Source organism: Zootermopsis nevadensis, unplaced genomic scaffold (assembly GCF_977971745.1).
Source record: "Zootermopsis nevadensis isolate Lab colony 2312 unplaced genomic scaffold, Znev_1.0 Znev_ptg000021l, whole genome shotgun sequence".
Classification (NCBI taxonomy): Eukaryota; Metazoa; Arthropoda; class Insecta; order Blattodea; family Termopsidae; genus Zootermopsis; species Zootermopsis nevadensis.
Window position 1 is genome coordinate 307,345 of NW_028259153.1, and position 24,631 is coordinate 331,975.

Consider the following 24,631-nt stretch of genomic DNA (forward strand, 5'->3'; position numbering starts at 1 on the left):
ATTCGTCGCTGAGAAAAGCATTCCCGTCATCACCCAACCACCATACTCTCCGGATCTCGCTCTGAGTGACTTCTGGCTGTTCCCTACTCTGAAAATGGGCCTCAAGGGGACGCGTTTCGCAACCATGGAGGACATCAAAGCGAATGTGACGGCCGAACTCCGGAAGATTCCAAACGAAGCCTTCCGCCGGTGCTTCCAACAATGCAGGATCGATGGAGCAAGTGTGTGTGCGCGCGCGCAAGGGTCCTACTTTGAAGGTGAATAGGTACGCGTTGCCATATGTCCTACCATTACAGTGCTATACCACAATTCTGGGAACTTTTGCTTGCTCCAAGTACTTCTACAGATTTTTTCCTCTACAGCCAGATATTAATTTATCATACGCAAATTAACTGAAGTACCTTTCTTATCCATCACATCATCTAATGTAGAGAAACCCTGTCTAAAATTGAAAATACGCTACATTTCATAATATAAAGAAGGTGGATCTGTAAGGTGAATTAAAAGACTGCCAAATTTTGCATATCCATCAAAAATACATATTACTTTATAAATACAAATATGGACATTATGTACACACAGCTACAAGGAATGTAGCAGTAATTATGATTATGTTTATAGCAATATTACCACTACCATTTCCACTTGGTACTACTTGGTTTCTTAACCAAGTGATAATTCCGTCCTTGTGGGTACTCGTCCATAACAAGTCTGCTTTAGCAGCCTCTACTGCATTCGTACCGGACTCTGCCGCAGATCCGAGAGCTTCACGATTATCAGCGATGAATTTTTCAAGCTGGAAAAGAAAAACATATGACTTAAAACAGTGATCACCTGTCTGTCACAGCGTTTCTAGAATTGTTCGATACCACAATATCTGTGCCTCATCAAGATCTGAGAACTTGTCCGTAGTGCAAAATCCCATATTCTGTTTTAAGTACTACAGTTTTATTTTGGGTAGTACACAACAGTAGGCTGTACAGGTGCCTTAACCTAGATTTCATTTGTGTTGGAGCCGGCGCTCGCCCCCAAATGATTCAGCAAGAAATCCTGTCCGGAGCACATATCCTACATCAACTCCTAACATTCAAAGTTCAAATCTTCCAGTTGTTCAGTTGTTGTCTTGGCTGTTCCAAAGAATCTGTCCAGTTCCAGTGCCTCCGTGTATCTTCACTAGTGTCTTTTTTATAGTGTTAATAGTTTGTTTGTTTGCTTATACTTTACACAGTATGCAAAGTTTTAAAATTGATAATTTATGCCTGCACAGAAACTGCTCAGTACATCTATTTGTCCCTTCATTAATTTTATTTATGAATTCTCTATCGAAAAGCAACTGGAAAATGCCAGCAACTTCTGTCACACGTTGAGGTCCAACAATACTTGTGAAATTTTCATTCCGTCTGTTGTACTTTTCATGCCTTCTCTCATATTGAATCATATCATCATCTAATCACCGTCAACATTCACCATCACATCAATAAGGGCACAATCATCCAGCTCATTGCTTCTACCAAACTCTGAATCTGATAAACTTTCTTCAGACTGACTGACAAGTAAATACAGTGAAACCTCGATGCATCGTTTTCGGCGGGGGTGGGAAATAAAAACGATGAATGCGGGAAAGCATTAAAATTTTTTTAAAAAAAACAATGTTTCTCTTTCAAAGTTACTTCTTTTTACCAAAAAAGTCTTTAATGGACAACTGGTTTGTCAAAACTTTACGTTTTAGACCAAACAGAGCACTTTCCACGTTCAAAATGTTTTCCTCGTCACGTTCACTAATATTTAGCGCATAAAAGAACGACTTCACTTTCGCCAATGCAGCGTGCGCTTCGGCAAAACTCGGCAAAGCTTCGGGCTCGCATTCGTCGTCTTCTTCTTCCTCACCACTCCAACCCCCTTTGCGGACAATAACAGGAAGAATGGAAATACTATTACTGCCGAACTCAACGAAACGTAGTTGTAGAAGACCCTGAACCGCTGGAAACGAGATGAATGAAAAGTGCCGCCAGCCTTTCCTTTGTACTTATAATAAAAGCATTTGTGAAGAAATTCACACTGCACATGCCATCTGGCATCGCTGGAACGAAATATGAGTGCACCCAAATTAAAATCGTAAAATTTCTGACAATGAGCACCGCCATTCACTCCAATTATCACCCCTGCACCGCTGACCCCTCATTCCAAAACAATCTGTGCTGGTTGGGCGACATAACAGGTTACCGCTACTGCGTATTCCAAAAACATTGTGCGTCTTTCGGTAATAATTTATCTCAAAACCCAGCATTTTAAATTCTCAGAAACGATCATTGCGGGAAAATTGTAGGCCGGGACTAAGATTTTTGAACGATCGATGCGATAAAACGATAGTTCGAGGAACGATAGAAGCGGGAAAATGTAACATTATTTTATATGGGATGTATTCGGGACCGGACAAAACGGCCGATGCATCCGGGAAAACGATAGTTCCGGGAACGATGGATAGAGGTTTCACTGTATTTCCTCTTATTTTCGCACCAAAAAGAAACACTTAACATCATTCACAACTGACTGTTTTGAACGGCAACAAGATAAAACTATCAACGTTGGACATCGAAGAGTTAGGAGCCAGGGGCAACTCTACTTTCAACTTCGTCTTTGAAACAGAATTCTGTGGCAACTTTTTGTTTCAGTACTGCTGAACCTGCAGAAAGTCAGTTGGATAATTGGTTTAGTCCTATTAACCTGTCGTTGAAGCCTATGAGAAAACTTTATAACGATGGTCTTCACAGTTATCATATTCCACTGCCATGAAAATGAGTTACTTACTTCATCAACTTGTTCTTCTGTGGTTAGTCTTCCTGCAATGCCAGTTATGCTGTTGGAAACGGCGTTCATGCCTCCATAACTAAAAGAGAAGAATAAGAACAACAGTAATACTCATTATGGTAATAGTTCAACAGTGATAGTGATTAATGTCAAGCTCCACATATGAAATGTTTCTCTGCTGTTCATTTTCGGTTGCAAGGAACTGAAGCTGTTTCAGGACATGTAAATTTGTAAGATTTGAGGTTTCAACAGCGGTGAGTATGAAGATTTCTGTCTTCTGGGTTGTTGCGCTGTGTTGTCTGGTTGATGTCATCGGGGCGATGAATCGCCCTGATGACGGAGGCAGTACGACCTCTGAAACATTGGTTAACATCGACCAGACTACACAGCGCAACAACCCAGAAGACAGAAATCTTCATACTCTGATGACGGAGGCAGTATGACCTCTGAAACGTTGGTTAACATCGACCAGACTACACAGCGCAACAACCCAGAAGACAGAAATCTTCATACTCACCGCTGTGAGAACCTCAAGTCTTACAAAAGTTATTTTACATTATTTCATGATGAGACAAATAACTCAGGAGCTGGAGTTAATGTGTGAAGTAAACATAGCACTCACATGATCAAAGAATTCTGTAGGTGCTAGGAAGTAGACTGAAAACAACGCTACTTTTGAACCATGGAACAGTTAGGAACTCTGCACCGTACACAAGACTTGAAACTGTCAGAGTGGTGAGAATTCTACCCTTATACCCCAAAGATCAAGACAGCTCTGACTGGCTATGGATTGGATGACAGGGGTTCGATCCTCGATGGGGGCAGAGGAATTTTCTTCTAGCCTCTGCATCCAGACCAGTTCTGGGGTCTACCCAGCCTCTTATCCAATGAATACAGGGTCCTTTCCCGGGGGTGAAGCACGGCTGGGGCGTGACACTAATCACTCACCCCCACCTAGTGCCGAGGTTAAGAATGAGTGGGAGCTATACCTCCTCTCCCACCCAATTGCCTACATGGCGTTTAGTGGGACAGCTTTGCTTTACGTTTTATAACCCAGAATATCACAATCTACAAACACACTTATTTTAAACTACATTTAAGATAAAAAACATATTCATGCATTAAGTTTTGTTAATAGTAAAATGTTTAATTTCTTATGAATGGTTGAATGCTGGAAGCTGCAATGAAGTATTAACCTCTGTACTTTCAGATGATTCGAGGTAATCACTACACTAAAAACTTACAAGTTGGCGATTTCCAAAAACTTATCCTTGAGGAAATTAAAAGCTGTTGCTACTCCATCAGGATTGCTATACACAGCTGAAAACACACTAGATGCATCTTGCTTCCGGATTCCAGACGTGCCGTCAATTGACTTTTCCAGGTACCTGACAAAGAAGTGTTGTACAATCAATTATTATTATTATTATTATCCCATCTCTTCACCACTTTATGGGGCATGTACTTCCACGTACCCGAGACAGACCTTGTCCCTAAGGTACATAGGGCAGCAGCTATTTCCGGGATACATTTTGTTTTTAATATGTATTACATGCATTATATAATTTTATTTTACAACAGCGTCTTTCGAATGATGTATGATTATTATTATTATATAACAGTGCAGGTAGGGGGCATGGATTTTATAGAAGTTCATCATTACGGCATCTACAAAAACCTTTACAATTTTATTGTATTTTAATTATTGTCATTATTCAGTTCCAAAGAATTTTAACAGTTTGTTTAATTTAGAAGGAAAATACTTCTTTCATTCTGTATTTCTCTTGCAAATTATATGAAGGTAAGTAAAAAATTTAAGATAATTTTATTATTATGATGGTTCCCAAAATGCTGGTCTCTTCGTGTAATCATTTGATGCTGCTGACTACCTAAAATGATTTTATTGAGTTCAGTCACCGCGAAAACTTCAAATCATATAACACCTTAGGCTGTTCTTTAAGTAATGTGATCCAAGATAACGTTGCACAACACTCGAACTCAGTGAAGCAGGTTCTCTAACCCCATACAAAAATGGAACTGGCATGGACAGACCCATAATGTGTTCTTCACTTACGCTACAGTGTGAAAAACACCTTAAAAATCAACAGTAACTTAAAGCAGAAAATTTAAACAAACAATAATGAACTCTGAAAAAAATCTGAAATGTCCATCTTTAAATTAGAGAAGTTGAATGTAAAAGTGTCACAATTTATTATAGCGGGAAGAAATAAACTTGAATGTTGGTAGACATGACTTTCAGCAGCTATTGTAATATCAGGTACGTATTGTGGTTTGGTGACAGCATTTTTCAAGTGTGTTAGATTGTGTGGTAGCCAATGCTCACCAGGTGGAGTACAGCTACATAAAGAGGTAGCAATGCGGTCAGAAACAAAGGAACGAAACGCTCCTGCTCTTTTGTTCTTGAGTTCTCAGTTCCAACTAATAAGAACACTTACTGTGCCAGGAGAGATTGATTCCTGGTGCAACCCAGAGCCGACAGGATGGTCACTTGCTCGGTGGTGATGACTGATTCTTGGTAGCGTTCCCATAGCAAGTTCCACTCTTCTTCCCCTCCATTTTCCAGGGCTGTGCAGAAAACTAGACTTCTCAGATTTGCAGGAATTCTATTAAATAAGACAATATTTTAAAAATTAATACAATATTCTGTTAAGAATCATGTTATTTAACATATTCAACTAGTTGATGAGGCTTTTAAGAACTGAACCTTTCAAGTCCTCTGTCAGGCATAGCCTGACATTCTTGGAAATCATATTGCGGTCCTATGATGAGTTAGTCTGACAACTTTAAAATTAAAATAAATAAAGTGCGCATGGTGGTTTGCAGCATGTTCAAATTATTATTTTATTATTAGTGTTCTGTCTGACAACAGGTCCATATGCCTTCTTCTGTGTGTGAATGGAGAAATTGTTGGGATGCCACGGAGAAACCGGGGAAGCCCCCGGAGGAAAACTCCGTGTTGCCTAGACCACGGCCTTGCCCAACACAAGTTATAAATTCGGGCACCGCCGGGAATCGAACCCGAGACCCCAGGATTACAAGGCCAGCGTTCTAACCGCTAGACCACCGTGGCGTCTCGTTTTGTTTTACCGTGTCATAAATTGTCAGCAACACAATAAATGCATACACCTTCATGAACTAATTATAGTCCTGAAGCGAAAATGAAAAACAGTCTACCCCAGTGATCAAAATAATGAAAATGAATATTTACTTTAAAGTTAACTTATTTTGCCAAATATCGATTCTTGCACCAGATGTATGAAATAGGATATATAAAAAAAATTGTTACAAGATAAACTCTTGAAGCGGGGAAACGTTACACATGAGAACTATAAACACGGAAAATTTAATGTTATTCTTATGAGTGTTTAGGAGAAGCTTTGAAAATTAAACTTCTTACATGGGGTGACTTATTATCCAGGAAATACTGTAAATACGTGGAAGTCTCTGATAGTTATGAAAACTGTCCTTCTCTTCACAAGTTGTTTCAGGACATTTGTGACATACTTACGGATTGTTTTCTGCATCTCCTTTATATGCTTTAAAAATGTCTACAGCTCTGTTGACGCAGTCCTCCAGTCCAAGGCGACAAGCCCATGTCAGGACACTGACCCTGTGTAGTAGCCTTACTTGGGTGTCACCACTCTTTTCCTCAAATCCAAGCTCGTCATACACGCCTCTAAGCAGGTTTAATACAAAAATCTGAAAGAAATAATCATACTGTAATTTTTTCTTTTGGGGAACGGAATGAACTCTTTCTTAAGAAACCTGTATTCGTATCTGCTCATGTAGTGATTAAATGTGATACACATGTATTGGCTGCTGAGTTTTGTGAAACTCTGTGGGGCTGCAAAGTTTCCGAGGCCATTCAACCATACCATAGCTTAATGAGGAGCTCAGTTCTGTCACGGTCGGTGGAGCTATGGGCGAGAAGGAAAAGAAACCAATAATGTAACAGAAAGTTTAATCAATTTGATACACTCCAGTTCAGGTAAACTGTGCTAAATCACTAAGATGTCTTTAGTAAATAAGGGACTATGTTACCATGCGTGGCCTGTGGGGATGACAAATGGATGGAGTTGGCTCAGGATCATGGCTGGTAGCAGGCTTTGGTGATGTCAGTGTTGAACCTGCGGGTTCTGTTACAAGGGAGTTAGTTATATTACCATGCAGCCACCACTCCATGTTTTTGACGTACTGCAATTAGCAGGATGTGGACTGCAACCAGTAAGCCAGAGCTCGACTCCTTAATAAATATAATACCAGCACGTGACTGTACAATACTAGAAGTGGGAAAATCACTACAATCAGTAAATGTATGACAATGAATCATCAAAAGATGTGCAACTTCTTTTAAGGAGAATGAAAAAATACAATATCTGATCTGTGTTATAATAACCGATAAAACTACTCTATTCGATTAAAGTCAAGTCAAGGCACTGTAATCGGTCTAAACCCTACAAGACAAATGTTTTTCTACACCATTATCTAAAATGTTTCGCACCTGTATGCTGACTGCTAATGTAAGTACCTGAACAGTCCAGAGATGGGTTTTTTGATGATTCTTGTTTCTCATTCTGGATTGGGAAAAGATACAATTTTGCTAGAGCGCATTTGTTTCTACACACAAAACCAGTGGACACTTATCAAACAATGTGTGATGACTGCACACATGCATTCACTTCATTTTAGGCACATTTTCAAGTTAAAAAAAAGAAGTAAAAGTAAAGCCGTCTCGCTACACGCCATGTATGTCGTTCTGGGGAAATGGCGGTATAGCTCCTACTCTTTCTTGACCTCGGCACTAGATGGGGATGAGTGGTCAGCATCATGGCCTGGCCGCACTTTACCCCCGGGAAAGGACCCCGGTACCCATTGGATAGGAGGCTGGGTGGGCCCCAGAGTCAATCTGGATGCAGAGGAAAAATCCTCTGCCCCTGTCGGGGATTGAACCCCAGTCATCCAGATCGTAGCTAGTCACTATATTGACTGAGCTATCCCGGCTCTACATTTGCAGGTAAGTTACAAAAATGCACCTGTTAGCTGTGGCATGCCTGTCTGTTCACCTGGTTGTAGCTCCTCAAGAACAGATGAACAAACGTCATAAAATTTGATATCCAAAACAATTACAAAGAATTATTGATGCATTCCTGTATTGGTTAAAATCAGACAATATCAGGTAATTCCTGTAAAGACCTAAATGTATTCACTGGTAAAAGATACAGAATTCTTGCGTGTCGAATTCCCAAGCTGCCTTCGCAAATATTGTTAGCCAGGGAATTACAATGTGGGGGGAATCCCCAGTAAGCAGCAAAGTCGCACAGGAGAATTCTTCAGGAAGACTTATCTACCAGATATATGCACCAGACACCCTGCCCATGCAAAGGTTATTGATCTCAGACAACTCTCCATTTAGAAAAGTAAAATTCTGACAAACTAGCCAGAATTGTTGATGCCAGGCATTCAGTTCTTGTCTCTATAAGCAGCACTGCCTGCATTAAATTATTTTCAAATTACTATTTATTGTGAGTTAAATGAGATATTCTGAATAGATTAGGTTATGTTAATTGGTACAGGGAAGGTATGTAGTCTGATATGTGGATGACTGTTTGGAAATCTTAAATGCATATAAAAACATCAGGGGCTATCAGCCTTTCCCAGACCAAGGACAAAACACATTTTTGTTTCAACTTGTGGGCCACATAGTTTTAAAAGAGGGCAATATGTTGAAAGGTCATGATGATTTATAAAAGATGGTATTAACTTACTATTGCAAATGGGTTGTCACGTTTGTCACAAATTTTCTTTAATGAAATCAGTCATCAGATATTTGACACCCCTCTATCAATGTCAGGTTTGATTTCCATCATTGCAATTTGCATGCATCCCTTCACAGGTTTATCAGTAAGTTCTCAATTTGATGTTTTTCATAAAGCTGGGCAGTTGCTCAAAGCAATAGTTATTCCAAAATACCGACAAAATAAACAAAATTTGTTTTATGACCTCAGGGAAACGCATAATTTTCATCATACAGTGTGATATATTACGCATATTACAAAAAAATGTACACGAGCCACACAAAACACATCAGAGGGCTGTGGGCCGAGAATCTCTGATACACATCATGACAACGTATGATTCCCCACTGATCAAATACCTCACTATAACTGCTATTTTACTGTTAAAGGTATTGCAATTTGATACTGACACATATGTTAGCAATGGTGTCACCCATGAGAACAGTGACCTCTTGCCAGTTTCTCTGTCAGTTAGCCAATTACAGTTAATACATGTAGAGAGTTATAATTAATCAGTGAAAGTATAATTAATTACTAATACATCAAATTCACATTACTTGTAATGATGTGCTACCACAACAAATGATGTAAGTGGTCAATATAATGTCATCAGACTTTGAGGTAAGATTAATTACGGTTGAGTCAGCGTATTCTGTTGGCCACTTCCTTCATTCTTTAAACTCACAAAAGGTGTTTAGAGTCCCAGAAATCTAAACACAATCAGTTCAGTATTGCTGAACGCGTCTCAAGCCCTGTGATACTGAGCGGCAGAATGACACTAGGGTCCAACAGTAATATTATGTTGGATAATTTCCAAAATCATTTTAGTATAAATAATCTACCACTGTCAGAAATCTTTAGAGATAATTAAGAACAAACTTTTGTACGCGTTCTTTGGGTAAAGTGACGTGATGTGCCTACGAAATATGGATGTACCTTAAAATATTGATGACCATCATCACTAGTAAGCCTTCTGTCAAGGAAAGAGAAGGCGTTAAGAGCGGCAGCCCAGGGAATGTAGTCTTGATCAAGTCCAAGATAATGTGTAACTTCAAGGGCCAATGAATATTCCAATTTCCCAGCTCGGGCAAGGTTCAGCGCATCATCCAGCAGTTGGGCTCGATTCACAGGGTGGATGACGTTATGGTCGCGGTGCAGGCCCTGGATGATGAGTTTCCAGCTCTCAGGGTCATAGTTTACCCTGTAGTAACCTTCAAAGAGAATCTCAGGTATAAACTAAATCATAAATATTCTATAAAGTAGAACAGATTTTATATTATTCACAAAGCTATACAAACGTAATGATAGTTGAGAAATCATGTCTCTTTGTACATATGTATTATCACCCAAGTCAAGGGTTTGATGAAACTTGGCTGGGACAGCTGATCTACATCAAGGTTGACCAGTTGGACTCTTATCAGTCTCCTGTAAACCCTGTTTAACATAATATCTAATTATCAGTTGTCTGTGAAATGGCTTGTCATTCAAAAGATTAAATACAACATAAAAGTATCTCAAGATCTACAACTTATATTATAAATATATTGCAACATGATGTACATTTAAATGGGGGGAAAAAGAAGTTTATATAAAGTGTAGTATATCTATGTCGGCTGCAGTAGCCACGCGGTCTGAGGTATGATCCTCATGCACCTGGGTTCGAGTCCCACTCAAGGCATGGATGTTTGTCCGCTACCAACCCGCACTGGCCAGCATGGTAGTGTATGGCTAAAATCCCCAATGGGAGACCTATGTCCAGTAGCGGACATTGAGAGGTTGAAGGGGAGGGGGAGAAGAAGTATATCTACTATTTTCTGAATCTGTCAAAACGAGACTTGTATTAAGATGTCTGTCTTCTGGGTTGTTGCGCTGTGTAGTCTGGACGAGGTCATACTGCTTCCGTCATCAGGGCGATGAATATGCCAATAGGGTGTGTGGGGCTAGGTTTATAGGAGACTTGTATTGCAATAAATGCATGAAGATCAATGAAGGTTGTGAAATCATGAAGGACACATTTGGAAATTCTGTACACTCCATGCTGGAATATAATGTCCTGTCCTTGACTATAACCAACGCTTTTCCTGAGGTAAAACCGACTCCTCCAGCTCTTGCCTCTCAATCTGTCTTAACAATACTGGTATTATGTAGTCATTTATGACCAAACCATTCACACCTGTTTCCTGGTTGTTAAATATTATCCACTCTCCAGGATTTGTTTCTATATTTAACTCTTTTGACGTGTCACTGGGAGAAATCCAGTCTTTGGTTTCTGTTGATTCAAATCCTACAGGAGCCTGTGATTCTGTTGTCCACGTAAGTGGCACGAACCATTTCAGTTGTTCAGTAACTTCATCATCTTTCAGGAGAAACCGTTCCTGTAAGTATAAAGACTCAGTCAAGTCACTGTTGAACAGTATTCACCATTATGTGACCTTGAGGGTCCATCATTTGATGCATAAGGCAGTTCTTACTTGCAGAAGTGTGTGGAATCCATTTCAAATCATATTACAATTAAAACAATTTAATCTGGCACTTCAGTAGTTCACTAAATACATACATTACCTGGTTACAGCATATAAGAGTACTTCATTATTTAATTTAAAGCAACATATTTTCCTTTAACAGAAATGGTACATGTGGAAAGACTGGGCTTAAATTTTAGTCATACTCTGAAAAAATAATATGAGTACCTGATAACTTTGCCATGTGTTTCCTTCAGTCAGTTTGTAAGTAAGGATTAACACTTTATGTGACTGTGAGTGTACTCCTTTATGGATTCATCTACTAAATGGAATATTTTCTATGTTACTCTATGTAAACATCTACCAGACTACATGGCGCAACAACCAGAAGACAGCAATCTTCAGACTCACTGCTGTGAAAACCTCAAATCTTAAAATTCATAAATCTGTGTTTACATAAAATTGATTTTTGGATAGAATCAGAGTGGAAATTCCTTGCCCCTTCACACAGGAAGGACCATATGACTATGTTGGCAGTAGTATGAATTGCCTGCTAGCACGTGCAAGTTTACAAAAACTACGCAGTAATCAAACGCTGACATTCCTCATCGGCAAAGGAACATTTCAAAACTATAAATTGTAAGTATATTCAATTCTGTGAAGTAGGAAATACCAATTATCTAGTAAATCTAGTCTTGACCTGATTTAATGCAGCGTATACCAGGTACCTGCAATTGTCATGCATTTATTCCCATCCCAGGTTTCTTTCATGTTGAACGAACACTCTTGGACTCTTTAGATAATGTGTGACTATTCTACAGTCAAAAAGTTCAAAAACATTCCTTTACTGCAGTCTATTATATTATTTGTGGTTATGATATGTAGTGGAAAAATTTGAAAAAATTAAAAGAAATTCACATCTGATTCTTATATCTGCAAGGGACCAGCACCAACTTCTTCAACTACATGAACTAACTCTTCCAGTGAACCACATCTTCTCTTTGCCTACTCCTACATTTAAAACTTTAAGAACTTACAAACTGACCTTGGCTGAGAATAATTATGCATCACAGCTGCTAAAGAGATATAAAGAAAAATGTTTATGAATTGTAACAACATACAAAAAAACTCATTATGCACAAAACCTACAATTAAACATGTTTTAACCATGGGTCTCACAAATAACTTTTTTTTGTAATTGAAACAATGTAATCTGGCAATGCAACCAAAAAACCATTCTCTTTTATTAAACACAATTATACATTTTGATCTTTAAAACACAAAAATATAAGAGTTATAGACCTCCTCTACTCTAAACCTTAATTAAGGTAAAATTTGTTTTACGTAAAGTAGGCACTGCTCAGTAACATTTATGTATAAAACTGTGTAATGAAATCAGAAAAAAGTACAGCTTCTTTAGAAAATTCATTACAACTTCCAGTGGCCAAAAAATTATTCTTTCTGCACTTTGTGATGGGTAAGTGGCTGAGACTAATGACAACTTTCAAACAAATACCAGAAGCTACTTTTCTGCACTTAATTGCCAAATTTCATAACATGTGACCACCTCTAACCCAGAAACTTCACAAGTTGCTATTTATATTTATACAGTAAAACCTCTCTAACTTGGACACCTGCGGTTCCACGATAATGTGTCCAACTTACAGGGGTGTCCAGGATAGAGGGAAAGGGGGAAAATCATCCTTTCAAATTGTCGTGCAATAACAATGTGGTAATTGTAAAGTATTATGGAGCCCTTCACAAAAAGGAAATTATTGATAAAAAAAATCAAAAGGGTAAATTAAATTTTTACAAATTTTGTTTTCACTAAATTAAACTTGCATGGATAAGCTCAAAGGGAAGGGCACCGATACTTTTACGTTTACCGACAATGCAATCAATCGATTTACTTACATAATCTAACTACTGTAGGCTTGCTTGAATTAAGAATAATTTAATTATTAATTATAATAATCTTTTGAAACCCACTCTCGTGGTTGCACATTACACCCCAGCCTCAATGAAATTTTAAATGTTCAGAACGTATTCTTTTTAATTGTACTTAAGGCATTAGCTCAACATATGATGTCACTTATTTCTTGTAAAAAAGTCCGTCACAAGACACTGCTTTTTTGTTTTTATCTTTGAATTTGTCCATCCTCTTTCTAATTTTCGACGCAATCCCAATAAGGTTTCAACCATTCCTTGTTGGCTATGAGCGAAAGCATACCGTTCCAATTTCTGTTAACACTGTTTAACTCAGTTGCAAGCACAGTACTGACAAAGTTAAAACTGTACCAGTAATACTTACTGTAGTCCAGTGAAGGGTTCAACAAAATAATTCCATTGATGTGTTCAGAGTCTCACACCTTCAAACATAAGGTAATCCTCAGGTAGAAGGCATTCATAAGTCATAAATTCAAAGCAACAAAATACTAACTGTAAATGTTTCCCATAAAAGCATTGACGCTAAGTGCATGAACCTGTCCAACGTACAACACAAGGGGTGTTCAAGTTCCAGGATAAAGGGGTGTCCAAGATATAGGGTGTTGTGGACATGTAAAATTATAGGATATTCGCCGGTTCCAATTAAAAGTGTCCAATATAGAGGGGTGTCCAGGATATAGGGGTGTCCAACTAGAGGGGTTTTACTGTATATGGGTAAGTAAAGTAAAGCCGTTCCCAATATACGCCATGTAGGAATTTGGGGGGAGAGGCAGTATAGCTCCTACTCATTCTTGACCTCGGCACTAGATGGAGATGAGTGGTCAGCATAACACACCGGCCATGCTTTACGTCTGCGAAGGGACTACGGTACCCATTGGTTTGGAGGCTGGGTGGGCCCCAGAATTGGTTTGGATGCAGAGGATGGAGGAAGAAATCCTCTGCGCCTGTCGGGGATTGAACCCCAGTTGTCCAGTCCGTAGCCAGTCACTGTACTGCCCACCCAGCCTCCTATCCGATGGGTACTGGGGTCCTTTTCTGGGGGTGAAGGGTGGCCAAGGCATGATGCTGACCACTCACCCCCCTCTACTGCTGGGGTTAAGAATCAGTAGGAGCTACACCTCTCCCTCCGAGCGCCTGTACTGCATACAGTGGAACAGCTTTACAAGTATATATACTTTCTATAACAATTTCTGAAGAGCTGTACTTACTTGTGTGACCGTGAATTTATCATTTTCTCTTGTGACATATATGACTGGGTAGCCAGGCTGTGTGGTCCATGCCACAAAGAAATGATCCACTGGATGTGAATCTATGTTATCTTCTATCCTTTGCTCCTCCAGTGCAGCAAAAAGGTCCTCTGGTATTGTATTGTTCCAAGAACTATGGTAAAATAATAAAATTTATGATACTGTAGATGGCAACGAAATTCACCGAAATATTGTATGGAGCATTTTTTTAACAAAGGTATTATTTTAAACTAGTCTGCATCATCAGTAGTGTCTTCCTATGAGATGGTATCAAACATCCAGAATTCATATTTAAACATTTATCTTCACCTAAATGACCATAACTTAAACTAAACAAAACAACCTAACCTATACAGCCATAACTTAACCTAACCTAATGTACACTTATGTTCCAAACCTGTCAAAACACAAACAGTCCAAAAAAACACAAACACTTCGTCTGATTCCCACTTGCATTAACATGGGCCACCATTACCATAGTAACCACGGTAAATATTTAAGGAATGCATGGCAATAATCACAAATATTAATCATGGTAACCACTATAAAAAAAGGGTCAGACTTCAATATTTTCTTAGTTACTTTAGCTACTAGATGGCAGCACCTCAATGTCCAGCTCACGAATTTCCTCATCCATCATTTTGTTATCACTACTTGTAGGATATCAAAAATTATGATTTTGAGGTCGTGCAGAATGGCACAAACTGCATACCAAATTCCATCCAAAACCATCCAACTAGACAGACAAACAAGCGGGCAGACAAGACCAGCCCATGTTGTGTTCTCTCCATTAATTTTGTTCAAAGAACACATAATATTTCAATTAAGAGCATTACAGATGAAAGAGAAATATCACAGATATTTCAATTCAGACCAAAAAATTGCTGTTTCTAATATTTTACATTCTAAGAGTAATACAGTACTATTAATTGAATCCAACCTAAATTAAGTGAGTGCACTGAAGTGAAATCACATTTTTCAAACAGGAATATAAAGAGGAATACGTGTACTTAGCAGTATTACATGTGAACATGAGGAATAGCATACATACATGTAATTATATCATAAAATTGTGTCAGAATACTACGGTGTGATGGACAATGTCTGGTGCTGAGGCACATTCTACTGATTATTCAGACTAACTGAAGGTAAAGAATGGACAAATAATAAATAAATATGGGTAATCCATTATCCCCCCCCCCCACATTCACATTGGACCAATTATTTGTTTCCTGCATAATTTTTTTTAGTCTTTGTGTGTATTTTCATAGAATGTTCATGATGCAGTAATAGATGTTGACATTCCTAAAAATTTGCTTATAAATGAATTGGTCAGCTCTCACCCACGGTTCTGGAGTTCACAGGTACAGACGACGCAACTGTAGCTCGCCGAGACCAGCTACGGCCACCACACAACGGGATCAATAGCTAAGTGCAAGTTTTACTCCTGTGAATAACAGCATCTAGTGCAGTGTCACTTCAAAAATCTTGTCAAATACCTTTTCATTTTAATTCTAAATCCAGTTTGAACCATTTGACTAAATGTATTAATTTCCCTGATGCCACTGATGATGACCTCTTGAGGTCAAAACGCGTATGGCAATAGTGTCTATTATAGTGTTAATAGTTGTTGGTTTGTTTACTCTATATTCTGGATTGGTCAGGTTATCAAAATGGAGAGTATCACTTGTTCCAGTTATTAAAAGATAAAACAGGGCATTGAAATGAATATTTTGTGTCCAAAGTAACGATAATGTTGGCAAATAGACTCTTGGTTTAATCTACCAGTAAGTTATCAATTTAATTACATCTTAATAATTCCGAGTTAATTTGCTACCTTCTAAATCTTAATGAAGCTGAATGACTTACTGTGCAGTTAGATATCTCTGCACTCCTTTCCGGAACGTTTCTGGCGTGAGTATATGCCTCAACATTCTGAGCACAGAGCCACCTGGAGGAGTTGAAAGGCAGCAAATATACAGAAATAATTAAATTCCAGTAAATAATACTTATTAAAAAAGTAAATGAATTATGAAATCCTTGAGAAAATGAAAATAATCAGTAATTCAGTATAAGAGAGAAAAACTGTAATTAAAGATAAGAAATAGTAAATACTTCTATAATTTATGATAAATTGTCTAAAAATCTTGGTACCTTTGCTGTAAGTAATGGTGCCAAACTTGGCTGATATCTCTGCAGGAGTGTTAGATTCACTAGTTAGAGGTTGGGCACTTAATAGAGCGTCGTTTCCAAACACCGCTTGTTGCTGGTCCACTACAAACTGGTCCATGAGCCGCCAATCTGTCTCCACCTGTCAGTAACATTATAACTCATAATCCCATAAACACGGCAACGGCCACATATTAAGTGATAACGGTTTGCTTCATAACTTACTGCAGCTGTTGAAAGGTACTGAAATAAACGGGCAAATCCCTCGTTCAGCCACGTATAGTCCCACCACTGTAGAGTAACCAAGTTGCCAAACCACATGTGGGCAAGTTCGTGAGCAACGACAAGCGCTGTTGACTTCTTGTTACTCTCTGTGGATATTCCATCATAATACAGCAGTCCCGTTTCCCTGAATATAGATACCATAATTTTTCACAAGACCTGAATTTATGTGATTCCATACAGTCGCAACTCTCAGAACCGAAAAAATAAGACGGCTTAAAAAGAACAGGAGTTGCTTCAGAGTATTGAACAAATGAACATTGTAAAGGAAAGGCATTTGTTTAAACTTTTATTATGGCACTTACATGTATAGTACATGAAGAAATAAAATAATCTAGTCTCTTTAAGTGCAGTGGAGCAGTAAACATAAAATGATGAAATATATATTCGAAGACATTGTAGATTAAACTGTGAGAATTTCCCAATGGATCTGTTGTATGTACAATTCTGAATGTCTGGGGAAAGGAGGAAGAGGTTCCTTAATGCATAACTAGGAATGGTTCTGAATGCTATCCTGAATAAAAATGGGATTCTACAGTGTATGTTCATGCCTTTAGATTGTAGTTTTTAAGATACAGTCAAGAATATTTATAAGGTTTGAGGATCTTATAGGCGAGAGATCAGAGTGTGGTTCTGAATTGTTACACTGCGTTGTTGTCTTGTGAATGTACAGCAACATTTTAAAGAGACGTCATTAGCACTGATGTTAAGTTCAACTCTGAAGATAGAGGCATCATTCGTCTTTGAATACTTTGGTATACGCAAGACTACGAGATGCAGTAACCCAGAACACCACAACCTTAGCATCTTGAATATAATTTGTCATAGTGCACCTTGTTATGTTCTGAAGGATCCTGACCCTAACAGCGTACTGTTAATAGCTGTACGCTTACTTTTCTGACTGAGAGTTAATAGAATCTAATCATCTTTCAGCTTTTCTATGAAATGTGTTAATAGTTTTTAAATAATTTTAGCAGGTTTTGATTTGTTTCATCTTGTCAGTTCGCTTTAATGCATGTCCACATCCCTGGGAGAATTAAAATTTCTCGGCCTGTCTACTCATCTTCATTCATGCGGCATCTAAAAATTGGTATAAGGAATTTTCATTAAATTTGTTATTGGTGAGTTTTATGAAAAGTTGTCTGGCCATTTCAATTTTGGTTGATATCGGCCAACAACGTGACCTACAAGAGTTTCTGCGCTCTGGATGAATGCCATCACAGAGACAAACAAGAATCAGACTCTGCACATGCCTGGGGAACTCCTTGGGTGGTCAATGTTTACTAGCAAGTATTCAAAACATCCTGGGTTTGGTTCCAAACATCGTCAACTTCATGTGGGTGGGGTATATGGTAGCATGTGGGGAATTCCCTGGCTGAGAATTTCCCATGCTGATATTTCACCTTTGTGAATGGTATTTTTTTTCACTTTCTAGGCATGTTTGCATCCATGGGAATGCCTATTAAAATTCCCCATTGCATCCATCTGTATCCATGTAACAACTAAAAACATTGGAACATATTTTCATGAAATTTAACAGCATTCTCTTCATTGTAAGTTGTGCTACATACCTATATGTAATGAGTCCCCAGTTTTCCATTGCTCCAGCAGCAAAATCAGGCACAGCTACTTGGTCAATCTTGGGAAACTTGTATTCTATACCTGTGTAGTCCTCGTAGTATTCTACCAGTTGTGGCCCAACAATCTGGCTATAAACAGCATTATCAATGGCATTTGGACGAGCCCAAGCTGAGAAGTTATACTTGGCACTATTGCTCAGACTTCTAAAGTCTGACACTATAAATGCCACCAGGTATGTTGACATCACTTCTGTTTCTGCAAATTCGTATTTTGTCCAGCCAAGTTCACTGCAACATTCATATACGATATTAAAATGTATGAATGTGGGTTTAGGTATAAATGCTTGTATCTGGTAAACATTAATATTTTCACATAAAATCATGTTATTAACTTACAGGACATGAAAAAATATTTCATTTAGACTGATTCATGTGTTTAAGTATGAAACATATTGTGATCAGTCAGTAAACGAAGGCCTAAACAGTAATAAGGTTATAGTTACTACATCCATAAATTAAAATCTGTACAAAACTCAATTCATGGTTACAGTACGGTTCAAACATTCTTCGACTTTTCTTAAATGAATCTCGATATTGATTTAAAGCCTTAAATTTAAAATTATATGCAGATATACCTCACAGGATGATTTACATTATGAAGCATTTTATTAGTATTTGATTCAAAATACAGAATACAGCTGCAACTTCTAATTATGGTTACAGTAAGATGCTGAGAGGACAATAATTGGAAAAGTATTCAAATTTTCTGGTTATCCTAATTTATTTTTGTGACATTATTTTGCTCACTTTATGTACACTCAGTTGTGACTTTGTCTGTCATTGGGGAAGGTGATTGAATTCATTCCTTTAACAGCATTTATTATTAAAGGAAGTGTGTGATAAAACACACAAGATCATTAAAAGAAACTGTATGCATTTTGTCTTCAAGGAATTACTGCCATATTTACCAAATTGAGTCTGTAATGTGAGCATACAGCTGTATTCTGTATTGCAGGATACATGTTTTCTTTTAAATCATTGAAATTAACAAATTTTACACATATTTCAGCTAGATTACTTGAAGAAGAGCAAATATAATTGGTTCTATTTGGTTTCAGCTGATGCATATGTCATATAAACAAAGTTTAAAACAGTGTATGTATGTGTTCAATGGTCCAGTAGTTGCTTTATTTGGATTATTATTTAAAACTTGGCTTCAGTCCAGCATAACTACAAAACAGTATTATATGAACATGATCTTTAAGGTGGAATATGAATGACAGAAGTTAATGAAGTTCATCTTTTCACTTCATGGAGGAAAATCATTCTTGAAAAGTTGACAATTGAGCTAATCAATAAATTCACCACCTTTTACGAAACTTTAAGGTTCATTACCATGTTAATAAAATCCCATGTTAAGTGGATACATTATCAACATGGTATGGCACATCCCAAGTATGTGGACAGAGGAGGCCTCCAGATATGCAAGGTATCTGTGAATTTGTTGAATAAACAGTCACAGACACTCAAGAAGGAGGCGCCCTTTAAGCTTAGAGGTTCGGCAGAGGGCTAAAACTCATCAGCATGTTATAAAATGTTACACATGGCATTACGTTGGCAGTCCGCACTTGCAACAATTCTTCATTATAGTTTTCGATGCAGTAAAATCCTCTTGCGTGAGCTCTATTTTGACGTGGCCTGTCACCACAGAGGATTTTACTGCATTTAATTGCAGCGAAGGCCTCAAGTCATATATAGTTCTAATGTCTATTAAGAATCCACTACATGCTTCTACCTTACTTGGTCATCTTCAGGTAGTTCTTTTTAAGTGTTTGAAACTAATAGATATGAGTGCTAATTTGTATTCGTATTTTCTGTTGTCGACTTCACCATGTAATGCATCGCGTCTTAAGTAACTTACTTATTTTGGTAGAGTGGAATATGTATATGTAGCAACTGGTGGAAAGCTGTAGCTGAACAAATTATATAGGACTTTGAACATTTGTTTCCTATGACAGATTTTTTAGAAAAGAGACTGATTCAAGAATATTTCTTACTAATGACTGGTAAAGGAAACGTATGTTACAATGATATCTGAATATGGGAAAATATTTTTATAAGACTCATTTTGGAAATGCTTGCTACTATGCAGTTCACAATCCATTGTCGTCTTGTCTGCTGTCTAAAAACATAAAAATTAGAATATACGAAATTATAATGCTATTCGTTCTTTACGTGCATGAAGCCTTTTTCTCACATCAGGGCAAGAACAGAGATTGGGGTTGTTTGAGAACTGGGTGCTTTGGATATTAATTTGATCCAAGACGGAGAAGTGACAGGAGGCTGAAGAAAATTGCATAACGAGGAACTGCATACTTTGTACTCTTAATCAAATACTGTTAGGACGATCAAGTTGAGGAGGATGGCATGCAGCGTGCAGAGTGGAGATAAGAAATGCATTCAAAACTTTGATTATGAAGGCCAAATGAAAGAGATTACTAGGAGTATATTTGAGGATAATATAACGTGGATCACAGTGAAAATGAATTTTAGGGATTCAGTTGCGTCATAATTGGTTTGGGTAGTGAGACATTGTAAAATGGTAATAGACCTTTGCGTTCTACAAGCTGCATGAAATTCCTTGATAGCTTGGTACAAGGTCTCAGCTTCATTCAGTGAGTTACTGGTAGCTGTGTACTCTGTGTGTAATTAAATGAAGAATAATCGCTTTCTCTTACAAGTTTCTTATATGCTCTAATATCAGTTCAGGTTGAATCATTTCCTGTTTCTGCTCAGAGCACAAAAACTGGCAAGTAATACACACAAGTGATAAAAATAGAGTTTTAGCCTTCACATTGCTGAAATTTTTTGCATGTAACTGGAAGCTGGACTTTCATATTTACAAATTAATATGAAGACAGTGCATAAATATCTGGTTCTTCCTCTTCGTCCTGTGGCTCTTCAACCCAGTGTGGGTCATGGCCGCCTCCTTTTGGAGGTTTTCTGTTCTATTTCAAGACATTTGGTAGGGACTTCTCAAACGAGTCATCAGCCCGTCGCAAGGCCTCTACCAAAGACATGGGTGAGAATTTTGCTTATGAAACATCTCGTTCGTGCTTGTAAGGTACTTTTACATGCTGTAAATCTACGACACGGGACCACCAGCTTTACTTCCCTCCGAAGGAAGTCATGCTACAGATTTTTATCACTCTTAAAAATACAATGACCTCAGCCAGGTTAGAACCCACAAACCTTCGGTCCTGTGGCAAGCAACCACTAGACCACCGAGGGCAACATATATATTTTGTTAGGAGTATGAATGATGTAGTTCAGAACATACTCAGATTCTATGAATGCAAGTACAGGCATGTTGCTTAGTGAGTGGTATCCTTGTGGAGTGTCAATGGTGATCTTGAACGTAGCTTTGAACTCAGGCTCGTCAAAGCACGGGAAGCCACTTCTTGCATGTGTTGACTCAAACTGTGTTGCTGCAAGCCACCTGCAAACAGATGAAATGTTAACACTACCTTTTTTCAGTTATTAGGGTTACTATTTTTAAATATTTACTATAATTTGATTTAGCATCATTATCTTGTTCAGTTTATAGAATTGCTGTTTTTAAACTCAGCTAATTCACTGTTTCTTCATTTGATGTTTGGTGGGCTGCTGCAGCGCCAAACTTGAAACTGGTCCAGACATGCCATAGTTATGATAATTTGCATATAAACTGGAATGTGATACTGACTTCATCTGCTGATTCTGTTGGTAACAAAATATGGTTTGACATAAATATTTTCTTTAAATTTCTGTGTTTTAATTTGTATTTATTATTTAACAGTTGTTGACATTTTTACTTAAATTAGGAAACATTTCCATGTAAGTATTTTGCTCAAATTACAGCCAGCACTGACAAGGAAAGTATAAAAAAATTATAAAACCATCCATGATAACATTGATAGTATTCACATTTCGGTAGCCACATCAAATATTGGGTAAGTAACTATTAATCCTGTGAGATTTAAGATACTTAATGCAGTAAGTATGAAGATTACAGCTTTGTAGGATATTGTACCATGCAGTAAAGTAAAGATGTCCCACTACATGCCATGCAGGCACTTGGGGGGAGAGGTGTATAGCTCCTACTCATTCTTGACCTCGGCACTAGATGGGGGTGAGTGGTCAGCACCACGTCCTGGCCACGCTTTACCCGTGGGAAGGGACCCCGGTACCCCTTGGATAGGAGGCTGGGTGGGCCGCAGAATCAGTCTGGACACAAGGGGCTAGAGGAAAAATTCTCTGGTCGTAGAGTCCACAGCCAGTCACTACACTGACTGAGCTATGCTGGCTCATATTGCACCATGTAGTTTTAATTTTTAAAGAAACTGACTATTATTTCAAAGGTTTGCAATTGTGCTGTCTCCATGGATTCACTCTCGAGCATTGGCCAACTTCTACAAGACTACACAGTACAGTATCCTAGAAGGCTGTCATCGTCAACTGTTAATCTTACTTATCCAACTGTGACATGCAAATCCCTGTCCCTGCTCAAGTATATATCTGTATTACACTGAAAATGTCTGACTGCATGTACCTGAGGAAAAATTATGTGGTAGTTTCCAATCATGACCGAAGTCTGCATGATTCAACACGTATTTAAAGCAAACAGTGAATTCTTAGTTTGTGCATTTCTTTATTCTACAATATTGTGTGTAAGATAAGTTAACCTCCGCGTCCCAATGAGTGGTATTTTCACACCAACTTTTGTTTTCCAGACATAGATTCATATGCAACAAATCCAGTGTTGCGCAAAAAGAAAATAATTTGTGTCAATAAATTTATGAGTAAGCAATTTTCTTTTTTTTAAATTTAAGGAGCAGTTTATTCGCAAGACATTTAATGTGATTTAGGCTATCTGTGCATCCAATTTAGCAACTCATGTCACACTTCTTTGCTATATTTCCCACCAGTTACTGTGTCAGTCTGGAGTTGCATTATAGTACACATTATAGGCTTAGACATGGAATATTATCACACATTTTTTATATTTAATTTATCTTATAATTTTGAACAAATAAATGAGTGACATATGAATGGATACTGGTCTCACAGTTGTAATGGTATCATTCCTCCACTTTAAAAACTAAAATTACTTGGGATGTGTCAACACGCCACTTTATTGCTCTGCATATGATTTCAAAGCATGATGGTTAAAATAAATAATTCTGTTAATAGAATAACACTCAACACAGTATAGCAACCACAGAGATGAGAAACAGTGATGGGGCCTTACTGGTGTATTTGATTAAACTGTGATATCATATGAAAATATTCTTATAGTAATTAACTGGTTGGTTGGTTTTTTTATTTCAACTGTGGTACATCTGTTTACAGCTGTGTGTAGGCATATATTTCAAACCATATCCCAGAGTGTATTTTCCACATAATGATGTATAGTGGTACTGTTAAGTAAATGAATATGGTGGATAACACAGATGTATTTCATAAGTAACACATAAGAAAAACAATGAATTTGCAATGTCAATAAACATAATTTGAATGTCACTGAGATATGGCAGAAAAAATTTATAAACAGACTCGCTGCTGTGTGGAGCAAAGTTACGAGAGTCAGAGATATTTGAATGCACAACTGTACAATTATTTTTAGAGAAACTCAATATTTCCTGATTAAGTACACTGTTAGCTTCTCAATGAAGACTCTGCTCCACTGAGGAATTTAAAGCAACTTTACTTCCCATTTCCTTGCAACCTGATAAACACAGACAATGAAAAACATACATTACTTAATTTATTGAAGTTACATGAAATCAATATTTATTCTATAGCATTGATATTGATACATTTTACAGGTATATCCCTTAGGAAGAAAATCCCATTTTTCCACATAATCACCTCCAGTCTCAACTGAATTTTTCCACCTCTTAACAAGTGTTTGTAAAATTCGGGACCTGCATTCCTCACGCAATTTTTCGCCGCTGCCATGAGACTACACTTTTTCCAACTATACTGCGATCGACATCCCCATACACCTTCTGCAATCGCTTGTTTCCCAGTGTTTCGTTCTCACACACCAAGAATTCAATTACAACATGTTGCTTCTGACTGATGTAAACTGCAGCCGCCATTGTAAACATATGGTATAACAACGCCACTTGCGGAAAGTGAATGAACTAAGCACGAATAGAAGCGGGAAGAATATACCTACAAACTGTGATAAAAGCAAAAATGTTGAATAAAAACAGTTTTTTTAAGTGTGGAGCATTACTTTTGGGGTGACCCTCGTAGTATTATATATATTTACT

The 24,631-nt window shown here is 37.8% G+C and overlaps 1 protein-coding gene across 2 annotated transcripts in view; it reads right to left on the minus strand.

Annotated features, from left to right (window-relative positions):
• Nucleotides 1-516: 516 nt before the first annotated feature.
• LOC110826814 (aminopeptidase N) overlaps nt 517-24,631 on the minus strand; it is a 29,675-nt gene continuing 5,560 nt past the window's right edge. The window contains exons 1-14 of one of the 2 annotated variants that reach the window (XM_087352451.1): nt 24,222-24,456; nt 21,652-21,810; nt 18,303-18,599; nt 16,675-16,858; nt 16,435-16,591; nt 16,150-16,231; nt 14,242-14,413; nt 10,798-10,999; nt 9,561-9,835; nt 6,338-6,528; nt 5,265-5,432; nt 4,053-4,196; nt 2,809-2,887; nt 517-796 (exon numbers count right to left, since the gene is read on the minus strand). In XM_087352451.1, coding sequence (XP_087208577.1) covers nt 569-796; nt 2,809-2,887; nt 4,053-4,196; nt 5,265-5,432; nt 6,338-6,528; nt 9,561-9,835; nt 10,798-10,999; nt 14,242-14,413; nt 16,150-16,231; nt 16,435-16,591; nt 16,675-16,858; nt 18,303-18,599; nt 21,652-21,680 — 2,208 coding nt within the window. In that variant the 5' untranslated portion in view covers nt 21,681-21,810; nt 24,222-24,456 and the 3' untranslated portion in view covers nt 517-568. Of the gene's footprint in view, nt 797-2,808; nt 2,888-4,052; nt 4,197-5,264; nt 5,433-6,337; nt 6,529-9,560; nt 9,836-10,797; nt 11,000-14,241; nt 14,414-16,149; nt 16,232-16,434; nt 16,592-16,674; nt 16,859-18,302; nt 18,600-21,651; nt 21,811-24,221; nt 24,457-24,631 lie in introns of those variants that run through there. The other variant, XM_087352450.1, reaches the window with a different exon arrangement.